This window comes from Salvelinus namaycush, chromosome 21, assembly GCF_016432855.1.
Source record: "Salvelinus namaycush isolate Seneca chromosome 21, SaNama_1.0, whole genome shotgun sequence".
In the NCBI taxonomy this organism is placed as follows: Eukaryota; Metazoa; Chordata; class Actinopteri; order Salmoniformes; family Salmonidae; genus Salvelinus; species Salvelinus namaycush.
Window position 1 is genome coordinate 50,126,841 of NC_052327.1, and position 13,873 is coordinate 50,140,713.

At 43.6% G+C, this 13,873-nt stretch overlaps 1 protein-coding gene across 2 annotated transcripts in view; it reads right to left on the minus strand.

Annotated features, from left to right (window-relative positions):
- The window catches only part of LOC120066458 (caprin-1-like), a 32,628-nt gene that overhangs the window by 5,030 nt on the left and 13,725 nt on the right, over positions 1–13,873 (minus strand). For both annotated transcript variants that reach the window (XM_039017845.1, XM_039017844.1), the window contains exons 7-12: positions 12,972–13,118; positions 12,496–12,548; positions 12,150–12,227; positions 10,267–10,443; positions 4,844–5,044; positions 4,500–4,610 (exon numbers count right to left, since the gene is read on the minus strand). In XM_039017845.1, the coding sequence (XP_038873773.1) occupies positions 4,500–4,610; positions 4,844–5,044; positions 10,267–10,443; positions 12,150–12,227; positions 12,496–12,548; positions 12,972–13,118 (767 nt within the window). The remainder of the gene's footprint in view (positions 1–4,499; positions 4,611–4,843; positions 5,045–10,266; positions 10,444–12,149; positions 12,228–12,495; positions 12,549–12,971; positions 13,119–13,873) is intronic.

The window sequence follows — 13,873 nt, forward strand, 5'->3', positions numbered from 1 at the left end:
AGAGCATTAGTGTGGATGGGCACTGATGTTCGGCGATTAGGCCTGGCTCGCATAATGGCTTTACTTTAGAGCTCAGTAAAAATCGTGTCCTTGGTTGCAACACTCCCAACCAAGTTCCAAACTGACTCTGGAAGAAACGTCAGCACAAGAACTGTTCGTCGGGAGCTTCATGAAAATGGGTTTCCATGGCCGAGCAGCCATGGAAACCCATGTGTGGAAGAACTTGACTGGCCTGCACAGAGCCCTGACCTCAACCCCATCGAACACCTTTGGGAATAAATTGGAATCCCGACAGAGCCAGGCCTAATCGCTCAACATCGGTGCCCGACCACAATAATGCTCGTGGCTGAATGGAAGCAAGTGTGTGTGTGTGTTGGAGTGTCAGTGTGCATGAGTGTGTAGAGACAAATAAAATACAAGGGTCAACTCCGTCTGTGTAGCCAGGTTGTTATCTATTTAGCAGTGTTTTGACTTGGGGATAGAAGCTGTTCCATCGCCACTAATTATGGCCCTGTGGCTCCGATAGAGTGATGAGATTCTGGTGGTCTGGAGGGGCGCAGAGGACAACTTGAGTAGATGTGTTGTGTACCAACTCCACTAATCTCCATTAATCATGTACATAAGAGCATTACACTTCCTCTGTCAATTACCTAGACCTCAGCAATTTTTTTTTACATATATATTTTTTTTAAAGCGACGGCGATACGCTTGAAACGACTATTTTTCGCTAACTTCTCTGTAAGAACACGCTCCTATGATAGTAAACATCCTAAACCTCTAAAAATGCAATATCCCTACTGGTCAATTCCTTAGACCAGTGGTCACCAACCGGTTGAGCGCTATAGACTAGTCGATCTTCAAGGCATTCCTAGCAGATCACCAAACATTTCTGTAGAAATGCCAACGAAAGGCTTTCGCTCCTATTTTTTGTTTTATTAGTCTCACGTTGTTGGAGGTGGGTGCACTTGATTCAGAAACCCCGTTGGCGAGAGGTGGGTGCACTTGATTCAGAAGCCCTGTTGGCGAGAGGTGGGTGCACTTGATTCAGAAGCCCCGTTGGCGAGAGGTGGGTGCACTTGATTCAGAAGCCTCGTTGGCGAGAGGTGGGTGCACTTGATTCAGAAGCCCCGTTGGCGAGAGGTGGGTGCACTTGATTCAGAAGCCCCGTTGGCGAGAGGTGGGTGCACTTGACTCAGAAGCCTCGTTGGCGAGAGGTGGGTGCACTTGATTCAGAAGCCCCGTTGGCGAGAGGTGGGTGCACTTGATTCAGATCCCCCGTTGGCGAGAGGTGGGTGCACTTGATTCAGATCCCCCGTTGGCGAGAGGTGGGTGCACTTGATTCAGAAGCCCTGTTGGCGAGAGGTGGGTGCACTTGATTCAGAAGCCCCGTTGGCGAGAGGTGGGTGCACTTGATTCAGAAGCCCCGTTGGCGAGAGGTGGGTGCACTTGATTCAGAAGCCCCGTTGGCGAGAGGTGGGTGCACTTGATTCAGAAGCCCCGTTGGCGAGAGGTGGGTGCACTTGATTCAGAAGCCCCGTTGGCGAGAGGTGGGTGCACTTGATTCAGAAGCCCTGTTGGCGAGAGGTGGGTGCACATGATTCAGAAGCCCTGTTGGCGAGAGGTGGGTGCACTTGATTCAGAAGCCCCGTTGGCGAGAGGTGGGTGCACATGATTCAGAAGCCCCGTTGGCGAGAGGTGGGTGCACTTGATTCAGAAGCCCTGTTGGCGAGAGGTGGGTGCACTTGATTCAGAAGCCCCGTTGGCGAGAGGTGGGTGCACTTGATTCAGAAGCCCTGTTGGCAAAAGGTGGGTGCACTTGATTCAGAAGCCCTGCGCGCCAGGTAGCCAAAGTGTTCCCATTTTGAACCATTTCATTCAAACTCTGCCTACACAGCCGACCAGGATAGCTTTATTCAGCACTGTCAACAGTGTTTCTCCCTACTACCACTCGCGCTGCAGCTGCAATGAATGAGTAGCCAAGTGTATCGATAGGCCTGTCTATTTCCTCTGGGTCATAGGAACAACATTCATTTGTGCAAGAAGCAAAAAATAATGCAATGCGCCTGGAGTGTCAGCATCAGTTGGAAGACTGTCCCCCCCCTATCTGGTCAGAGGTGTGTTCATTCCACCGATTCTGTTGCAAAAGGTTTCTTAAATGGAAGCAAAATGGAATGAAAACGGAGAGGGACCTACCCGAACTTGTCCAATAGAAACACTTGTTTTAGTTGCAAAACGTTTTGCAACTGTTTGGAGGAATGAACACAGCCCAGTCTCACCAGAGGAAAGAGGACCGTGAGAGGCCCTCTGCTGCGGTCTTCTGCCAACGTGACTGAACATCAGATACAGGTACTATCAGACCCAGTAAAAAAAAAATTAAAAAGCTAATTATTTCCATTTATGCTCAGCTATGCCTCGCAAGTGATACAACTGATCTATTTTGTTATCAAAGCTCGAGTTTTGAAATATAGTGTGGTCCGAGAACAACATTGGCAGTCCAGGCATATAGCCAATACGCTGTGATAATTTTTTGGACTTAATGCACAAACCTCAATCCTACAAAACAGTTTTTGGTATCTTAAAGCCTTTCCTTTAAGTAAATGTTATTTATTATTATTATTTATTTATTTATTTTACATCTGAGCTGTAGATCTCGGCTTGTTTTTGACTGCAAAAAGTGATTTTTCAGAAAAGGTTGGTGACCACTGCCTTAGACTAAGGTGAATGATTGAGACTAAAGCTGAAATCATGAAAAAAATATATATATACATATTTTTTCAAAGGAGGTTCCTGGAACACGGCTACAGTTATGTCACCACACTGAATACAACCAGTCTGCAGGGCAGAAAAAAGGCCTGGTATTATAATATCGTGTGGAAATTGTTACAGAGAGAGGGGCACTTTGGATCAGCTGCTTAGATCGCGTCGAGACAAAGGCTCTGAATGAACAGCTGTCTCTCTCATATGTTTTGTCTCTTGTTATTCAGGTGGAGTGTGTGTGTGTGTGTGTATGTAGGAATCTTCAATGATGATCATACTCATTTGACAAGCCCATCTAGTTGCTACTCTGTTGACCTGATGAGCGGGACACCCCCCCTGTGAGGGTGTGTACGTGCCACCCACCTTTTCCCTACTCAAGGCTCTGATGAAGGCGATTCATGGTGAAACGTAAGTTTGTTTTCAATAAATTAGATTTACTCAGAAACAGAGTGCGACTGTTTTTGTTATTCTCACGGACAGTCCTTACCCCCACATTCTCCCGGGGGTAAGGAATGACAGTCACCAGTTGAATTCTCATGGGGGTAAGGAATGACAGTCACCAGTTGAATTCTCCTGGGGGTAAGGAATGACAGTCACCAGTTAAATTCTCCTGGGGGTAAGGAATGACAGTCACCAGTGGAATTCTCCTGGGGTAAGGAATGACAGTCACCCGTTGAATTCTCCTGGGGGTAAGGAATGACAGTCACCAGTGGAATTCTCCTGGGGGTAAGGAATGACAGTCACCAGTGGAATTCTCCTGGGGGTAAGGAATGACAGTCACCAGTTAAATTCTCCTGGGGGTAAGGAATGACAGTCACCAGTGGAATTCTCCTGGGGGTAAGGAATGACAGTCACCAGTGGAATTCTCCTGGGGGTAAGGAATGACAGTCACCAGTTAAATTCTCCTGGGGGTAAGGAATGACAGTCACCAGTGGAATTCTCCTGGGGTAAGGAATGACAGTCACCAGTTGAATTCTCCTGGGGGTAAGGAATGACAGTCACCAGTTGAATTCTCCTGGGGGTAAGGAATGACAGTCACCAGTGGAATTCTCCTGGGGTAAGGAATGACAGTCACCAGTTGAATTCTCCTGGGGGTAAGGAATGACAGTCACCAGTTAAATTCTCCTGGGGGTAAGGAATGACAGTCACCAGTGGAATTCTCCTGGGGTAAGGAATGACAGTCACCAGTTGAATTCTCCTGGGGGTGAGGAATGACAGTCACCAGTTGAATTCTCCTGGGGGTGAAGAATGACAGTCACCAGTTAAATTCTCCTGGGGGTAAGGAATGACAGTCACCAGTTGAATTCTCCTGGGGGTAAGGAATGACAGTCACCAGTGGAATTCTCCTGGGGGTAAGGAATGACAGTCACCAGTGGAATTCTCCTGGGGGTAAGGAATGACAGTCACCAGTTAAATTCTCCTGGGGGTAAGGAATGACAGTCACCAGTTAAATTCTCCTGGGGGTGAGGAATGACAGTCACCAGTTGAATTCTCCTGGGGGTAAGGAATGACAGTCACCAGTGGAATTCTCCTGGGGGTAAGGAATGACTTTTGGATTTTCAAGTCTCTCAGTCGAGCACCCGATTCCCCTTTTTTTGTTTAAGCGTGTTTTTCCACTGTTCAGGAGCCTGTTGGTGCTATACTTGATGCACCGGTACCACTTGCCGTGCTGAAGCAAAGATTATAGCCTATGGCTGGGGTGACTGGAGTCTTAACAATTTTCCAGGCCTTCCTTTATTTACCTGGATGGTGTCGATGGAGTCCGTCTGTGGTCGGGATTCTACCGTGTGTGATGAGTGGTACATGGGAGGCGGCGTGGAGTAGACCTCAGGCGTGGCGGGCACCACGGGGACCTAGGGAGAACAGAGGACTGAGACATTACACTTCTACCAGACCCTCAGACAGTAGAACTTCCAACAATCCCAAGAAGGGAAATGGATGAATCACCACAAGCGAGCGATCGACAATAGAGTACAGACAGAGATGTGTAATAATAAACAAGATCACAGTAGGAGAAGCAGAGAGGATAAAGTCATATCTGGCCAGGTGGGATTTCTCATGATGTTATGCTAACCCCTGTACTCACTTGTGTGGGCTCAGGCTGTACAGGAACAGTGTGTGGTGAGAGGCAGGAATCTGGGTGGACTGGTGGACAGTCCATCTGAGGCAGGTCTATGTTCTGTGTTGGAGGCTTCATGGGCTGGGCCGATACGATGGCTGGGTCGATGGGCTGGGCCGATACGATGGCTGGGTCGATGGGCTGCCCATCAAACTCCAGCATTGAGTCCTGAGACAGGAAGCATAAAACAGTTACGGCTCAATATCACATTTTTTTCCTTGATCATCATGTCCGAGGTCCAAATAGAGGAACCTCAGAACTTTTTTATGAGCCCAACGCTCCTTATGTGTACCACAGTCAACCAGCTAGGAGCACAACGCTCCTTATGTGTACCACAGTCAACCAGCTAGGAGCACAACGCTCCTTATGTGTACCACAGTCAACCAGCTAGGAGCACAACGCTCCTTATGTGTACCACAGTCAACCAGCTAGGAGCACAACGCTCCTTATGTGTACCACAGTCCACCAGCTAGGAGCACAACGCTCCTTATGTGTACCACAGTCAACCAGCTAGGAGCACAACGCTCCTTATGTGTACCAGTCAACCAGCTAGGAGCACAACGCTCCTTATGTGTACCACAGTCAACCAGCTAGGAGCACAACGCTCCTTATGTGTACCACAGTCCACCAGCTAGGAGCACAACGCTCCTTATGTGTACCACAGTCCACCAGCTAGGAGCACAACGCTCCTTATGTGTACCACAGTCAACCAGCTAGGAGCACAACGCTCCTTATGTGTACCACAGTCAACCAGCTAGGAGCACAACGCTCCTTATGTGTACCACAGTCAACCAGCTAGGAGCACAACGCTCCTTATGTGTACCACAGTCAACCAGCTAGGAGCACAACGCTCCTTATGTGTACCACAGTCAACCAGCTAGGAGCACAACGCTCCTTATGTGTACTCGGGACGGTTAAATCAAATATCTGGATATTGGAATGGACATTAGTATTGATTTCTTGAGACATTTTTTTTCTTTGTTAAAAAGGCCGTTTAAAAAAAAAAGTATAAATTATCCTTGGTGACATTTTTACCTACAAGGATATGCCATGACATTTGAAATTCTCAATTTAATAAAAACAAAAAACTTTTCAATGTAGTTTTTCTAACTGTGCGTTGAGCTACTGCAGGACATTTAGCCCACCAGACTGCCCTGACGTCGGGGTGTTATTCCCCCCCCCCACTACAAATACAAATTACAGGCGCTCACCTAACAAGAGTTTCCACAATAACCGAAACACAGTTCACTGCAAAATAGAATCTGTTCTATCGTGGCGAAAACCAAATCTTTCGCTGGTGCGGTTAGCCAAACCGATGTTTACTTCTGCCATGTGCATTTGAGTCATTCTAGATTAGTCAAGAGTCAATAGAAAAATGTTGACTATCCGGAGATCTGAAACGAAGTGTCCGTCCCTAATCTATACCACAGTTGACCTGCTAGAGAGCAGCTGAGCACTTAACGGAGAGAATGCCTAGGCTTTAGCTCAGCAGGCTAACATTGTCGAAGGCTAACATTGTCAAAGGCTAACATTGTCAAAGGCTAACATTGTCAAAGGCTAACATTGTCAAAGGCTAACATTGTCAAAGGCTAACATTGTCAAAGGCTAACATTGTCGAAGGCTAACATTGTCGAAGGCTAACATTGTCAAAGGCTAACATTGTCAAAGGCTAACATTGTCAAAGGCTAACATTGTCAAAGGCTAACATTGTCAAAGGCTAACATTGTCAAAGGCTAACATTGTCGAAGGCTAACATTGTCGAAGGCTAACATTGTCGAAGGCTAACATTGTCCCATCTAACGTATCAACAAAAATAAATAAAGGAGACAGTGATCAACTCTACCTCTAACTCTCAAAACATCAATGCTGACAGGGAGTTTTAATGACTCCAACCTAAGTGGATGTAAACTTCCGACGTCAACTGCAGGTACGCACGTCAGCTTTGACATTACGTCATCTACCTACGTTATATACCGTTGAAGTTGGAAGTTTACATACACTTAGGTTGGAGTCATTAAAACTTGTTTTTCAACCACTCCACAAATTTCTTGTTAACAAACTATAGTTTTGGCAAGTCGGTTAGGACATCTACTTCGTGCATGACACAAGTAATTTTTCCAACAATTGTTTACAGGCAGATTATTTTACTTAGAATTCACTGTATCACAATTCCAGTGGGTCAGAAGTTCACATACACTAAGTTGACTGTGCCTTTAAACAGCTTGGAAAATTCCAGAAAATTATGTAATGGCTTTAGAAGCTTCTGATAGGCTAATTGACATCATTTGAGTCAATTGGAGGTGTACCTGTGGATGTATTTCAAGGCCTACCTTCAAACTAAGTGCCTCTGCTTGACATCATGGGAAAATCAAAATAAATCAGCCAAGACCCCAGAAAAAAAATTGTAGACCTCCACAAGTCTGGTTCATCCTTGGGAGCAATTCCCAAACGCCTGAAGGTACCACGTTCATCTGTACAAACAATAGTACGCAAGTATAAACACCATGGGACCACGCAGCCGTCCTAACGCTCAGGAAGGAGATGCGCTTTGTCTCCTAGAGATGAACGCACTTTTGTGCAAAAAGTGCAAATCAATCCCAGAACAACAGCAAAGGACCTTGTGAAGATGCTGGAGGAAACAGGTAAAAAAGTATCTATATCCACAGTAAAATGAGTCCTATATCGACATAACCTGAAAGGATGCTCAGCAAGGAAGAAGCCACTGCTCCAAAACCGCAATAAAAAAAGCCAAACTAGAGTTTGCAACTGCACATGGTGACAAAGATCGTACTTTTTGGAGAAATGTCCTCTGGTCTGATGAAACAAAAATAGAACTGTTTGGCCATAATGACCATCGTTATGTTTGGAGGAAAAAGGGGGACGCTTGCAAACCGAAGAACACCCTCCCAACCGTGAAGCACGGGGGTGGCAGCATCATGTTGTGGGGGTGCTTTGCTGCAGGAGGGACTGGTGCACTTCACAAAATAGATGGCATCATGAGACGGAAAATTATGTGGATATATTGAGGCAATATCTCAAGACATCAGTCAGGATGTTAAAGCTTGGTCGCAAATGGGTCTTCCAAATGGACAAAGACCCCAAGCATACTTCCAAAGTTGTGGCAAAATAGCCTAAGGACAACAAAGTCAAGGTATTGGAGTGGCCATCACAAAGCCCTGACCTCAATCCTATAGAACATTTGTGGGCAGAACTGAAAAAGCGTGTGCGAGCAAGGAGGCCTACAAACCTGATTCAGTAACACCAGCTCTGTCAGGAGGAATGGGCCAAAATTCACCCAACTTTTTGTGGGAAGCTTGTGGAAGGCTACCTGAAACGTTTAACCCAAGTCAAACAATTTAAAGGCAACGCTACCAAATACTAATTGAGTGTATGTAAACTTCTGACCCACTGGGAATGTGATGAAAGAAATAAAAGCTGAAATAAATCATTCTCTCTACTATTATTCTGACATTTCACATTCTTAAAATAAAGTGGTGATCCTAATAAGACAATGAATTTTTACCAAGATTAAATGTCAGGAATTGTGAAAAACTGAGTTTAAATGGCTAAGGTGTAAACTTCCGACTTCAACTGTAGGTATGCACATCAGCTTTGACATTACCTCATCTACCTACGTTATATAGGCATGCACCTCATCTACCTACGTTATATAGGTATGCACCTCATCTGCCTACGTTATATAGGTATGCACCTCATCTGCCTACGTTATATATAGGTATGCACCTCATCTACCTACGTTATATATAGGCATGCACCTCATCTACCTACGTTATATATAGGCATGCACCTCATCTACCTACGTTATATATAGGCATGCACCTCATCTGCCTACGTTATATATAGGCATGCACCTCATCTGCCTACGTTATATATAGGCATGCACCTCATCTGCCTACGTTATATATAGGCATGCACCTCATCTGCCTACGTTATATATAGGCATGCACCTCATCTGCCTACGTTATATATAGGCATGCACCTCATCTGCCTACGTTATATATAGGCATGCACCTCATCTGCCTACGTTATATATAGGCATGCACCTCATCTGCCTACGTTATATATAGGCATGCACCTCATCTGCCTACGTTATATATAGGCATGCACCTCATCTGCCTACGTTATATATAGGCATGCACCTCATCTGCCTACGTTATATATAGGCATGCACCTCATCTGCCTACGTTATATATAGGCATGCACCTCATCTGCCTACGTTATATATAGGCATGCACCTCATCTGCCTACGTTATATATAGGTATGCACCTCATCTGCCTACGTTATATATAGGTATGCACCTCATCTGCCTACGTTATATATAGGTATGCACCTCATCTACCTACGTTATATATAGGTATGCACCTCATCTACCTACGTTATATATAGGTATGCACCTCATCTACCTACGTTATATATAGGTATGCACCTCATCTACCTACGTTATATATAGGTATGCACCTCATCTACCTACGTTATATATAGGTATGCACCTCATCTACCTACGTTATATATAGGTATGCACCTCATCTACCTACGTTATATATAGGTATGCACCTCATCTACCTACGTTATATAGGTATGCACCTCATCTGCCTACGTTATATAGGTATGCACCTCATCTACCTACGTTATATAGGTATGTACCTCATCTACCTACGTTATATAGGTATGTACCTCATCTACCTACGTTATATAGGTATGTACCTCATCTACCTACGTTATATAGGTATGTACCTCATCTACCTACGTTATATAGGTATGTACCTCACTACGTTATATAGGTATGTACCTCATCTACCTACGTTATATAGGTATGTATGTCAGCTTTGACATCGGTTTTGCGCATCAGCGTTAAAACTAGACATCGGGCCGATGCAGATGCTGCCATTTTTAGCTAATAACGCCCGATTCCGATATGTTCACCGATATATCGTTCATCCCTAAAATACAAGTGACTCTGGACGACAACAATGCTTTTTGATTGAAACATTAAGGCTGTTTTTCATAAAAAAGAAGTTAAAAATCTGCTTTACGTTTTGCTTCCTTGCCACAACACTAACGAGTATCGTGATATTGTCATGGCCCTATTTTTAAAAGATCTTTGCACTATCCTGCAGTCTGTTAGTAAACATCAGTTTTTCTGTTGTGTTTTACAGTTTAATATGCGATAGTCTGTATGCCCTTTGCTGCAAAATAAATTGCCTCGAGGACATGAAAGTTCTCAATATGAAAAGTCTTGAAGGAAGCTCAGCTTCTTTACCTGCACAGAGTTGTAAGGCCCCTGCATCTGTCACCAGTCAGAGATAATGCCTAGGCTTTAGCGCTGTGGGAAAACAGTCTTAAAGAGAGTTGTTGTTTAAATCCTCACCTGCATGAAGTTGTAAGGCCCCTGCATCTGTGACAAGAGGTTCTGGACCTCCTGCTTCCTGACCACCGGGTCTGCAGGGGGTGTGTCTGGGGGCGTGGCCCCGTTCAGGGGTTGGGCCTCTGTGGTGATAGGGGGAGGGGCCGACTGTACAGGCTGTTGCAGGATGGTACTCACCGCCTGGGAAAAAAAAGGGCAAAAAGTATGGTCAGTAGTTGTCATGGAAACCCGGGAGGACCTGGGGTTGAAAATCTCCGGATACTTTCCCGATCTATAAACAAGATCTCTAAAAAACGGCATTATGGGATTTATTTTTTTATTATAGAATGTTGCAACCCTAAGCTGGCGCTCTACAACCAGAGTTGGTTACTTTCTAAATGTAATCCATTAGTTGTAATCAGTTACAAAAACTTTTGGATTACACAAACTAAAGTAATCTGAATAGTTTACTTTTAGATTACTTTCCCCTTAAAAAAAAGACAAACAATATTACCAGTTTTTTTGCAGGATAAATCAATGTTTACATAGCTGGCCATAAATCAATGTTTCATTTTACTTTGTGTTGGTCATGTAGACTTCTTCTAACTAATTTATTTCTCCAACATGTAATACCATTAGGCTATATCTTTATATTTTAAAAAATTAAGTCTGTCAGATTCAGTCATTTAATTTAATACTCCTTGGGTCTTCAAAAAATTGGACTTGTAAATAGATTAGGGAAAACATTGTTCGACCTGAGCATAACCCACAAACTAAGAAATCATTAGCCTAATCTGTCGATTATGATTTGGTTGTCATGGAGGACTGATTGGGCTCACTGCTTCGAGTTGAGAAATAAATGCTGCTCTCGTGGAATGGCATGCTTTGTGCAATACCGAAAAGTGCTATTTGTGTGTGAAAAATGAATTGTTGTTCCACCACACTTTCTCCCTCATCTCAAACTTTCCAAGTGCCAGTAGTTTTTCCAAGTCACAGCTCATGAAGTACGCTTCATCAACTCCGTGGTCAGGCTTCTCACCTAACGTTTCGTTTTCATTCAGGAGACGCGCTGCGCTGCATTCTGTTATGTAAACGACTGACTGAGCGTTGGATACAGCAGCCAGTATTGCGCCAAACGCGCATCACTCGTTCGCTTACAGCCAGTAGTGATCCACCCCCCCCCCCCCCAAAAAAAACTTTTCTCATCGGATCTACACGTAGGTCACCTATTTTGGATTCAAAACGGCGAATTTCGCCGAAACGTGACTAATTTGCATCCCTGCTGCGGTCATCCTAACATCCAAGCGGTATATTCAAATTGGTGCGAGACATAGCTTGGACTGTAGTTTACAAAAGCACATTCCTGCCATTTTCCCGCGATCCATACAAAATGTATTTGGTGTCAGTTTCCGCTAGCTTGTCAGAATCGCTCAGGTGGAACAAACAAACTTGCACCTTTTTTTCCAATGCGGATTTGAATGTCATTGTGAAAACAGAAAGGTGTCAAATTTCGCAAACATCCTTTATGAATTTAAAAAGTAATCCTAGACGTAATCTAGTTTTTTTTAAAGTATCTACTCTGATTACAATATGTTAGCTGGTAATGTAACGGATGTTGTTTTTTTGGTAATCAGATACATGTAACCCCTTACTCCCCGAACCTGTCTACAACCTACCTGGTTTGTGTGAGGCATGTGCAATGGATCTTTAACAGATGCTGTCTGTTAATGAACTGAGATACATTTTTATTAATTATGAATGTTTCTATATCAACAAAAAAAAGATCAGTGTTGTGTGATGGTAAGGGAGAGAACCAGTGGACTGTCAGTGAAGAGGCCATATTAGAGTCGATACAAAATGGAGGACGAACGATGTGGTAGTCAGGAACAGGCGAGCTGCATAAATACCTCTGTTTCAGTGGTCCACTCATCTCCTTGCTCCTTGTCGCTGTATGTGGTGTCTAGAATGAATTGTCTGTTAACGAACTGAAAGACAGAAACAAGATGGCCGCCGTCACAAACCACCCGAGTCATAAGAACTGAAATAGAAGGGTCGTGTTCAGTAGGCACTAAACGGAAGAAAACGTCCCGAAATCAGTGAACTTGAGAGGTACTATCTGAATTAAATTTGTCCAATAAGAAGCACTCATTTTTAGTTTTCCGTCACAAAATGCTTGTCCATTATTTAAATCGTTTTAAGTTTGGCCAAAATGAAGCTCTAATCAACACGACCCAGGGTAGGAAAGCCTCTCACCTCTGTAGCTTCCACCTCAATGGGCTCTATGTACTCTTCAACTATTTCGCCCTCTGGAAAGAGAAAATAACTTTCAGAACGCAGGACGAAAGACGTTCAATCAACATCTTTATTGTCCCAATTGGGAAATTTGTAGTGGTGGTAAAATAAAAAAAAACAATACAACAAACTTAAAAATGAAGCTAACAGCTACATTTTGTATTGCTTACAACTTGCTTAACAAATTAACTTTAAAAAGTGTACTTAAGCTAACTACATTTTGTATTGCTTACAACTTGATTACAAATGAACCAACTAAAGTGTACTTTCGCTAACATTGGTATTGCTTCGTCATTTAAAAATAAAAATGTGGGGAATAAGTGCACACATTGTAAGGATGGCCAAGGAAAGAGACTTGTTTAGCTAACATAATGTATAACTTTGGTCAATTTATAACTCTGTGCACATTTCTAAACGCCAACGTCAAAGATTTTGACCTGGGTCGACGGCCTGCTCCTCGGTCTCCTCCACTAGAGCGACCGCCTTCTCCTCGGTCTCCTCACACACTCCATTCTGGTGAGACTGGGCTTGGTCAAAGCACCCGCTTAGCAGCACTCGGTCCAGGCTGTCCTTCAGAGCTTTGTCTGGGTAGGGAGAGGAATTGAGAAAACCATCAGAAACACCATTAACCAAACATGTCAATGTACAAAACAATATGGTGGACATCTACATTTGAGAAGAATGTTTTCAACTAGGCTAGGCAGTGACTGCTGATGCCAAAAGGGACCATCTGATACCCTTTTTAAACCATCATGCCAACACAAACTGTGATGGAGCCATCAGTAACAATAGAAACTCCATTTAAAAACACACTACACTGTTGACATATACAATATGATGGTGGACAAATCTAACCAGTGAAGCTAACAAGAAACAGAATCGAGCTAATCACAAGTCCAATCTGTTTTGCAGACAGACCGACACAAATCACCTTTCAGCAGGACAATAACCCTAAAACACAAGGCCAAATCTACACTCGAGTTGCTGACCAAGACGACATCGAATGTTTCCTAGTGGCCCAATTATAGTTGACTAGAAAATCTGTGTCAAGACATGAAAAATGGCTGTCTAGCAATTATCAACAACCAACTTGAACCAGCTTGAAGAATCTCAAAAAAATTAATGAGCAAATATTGTACAGTACGGGTCGACCAATTAGGATTTTTCAACGCCGATACCGATTATTGGAGAACCAAAAAAAAGCTGGTGCCGATTATTGGAGAACAAAAAAAAACTGATACCGATTTTTAAAAAAAAGATCGCCAGATTTTTATATATATATTTGTAATAATGACAATAACAACAATACTGAATGAACACTTATTTTAACTCAATATAA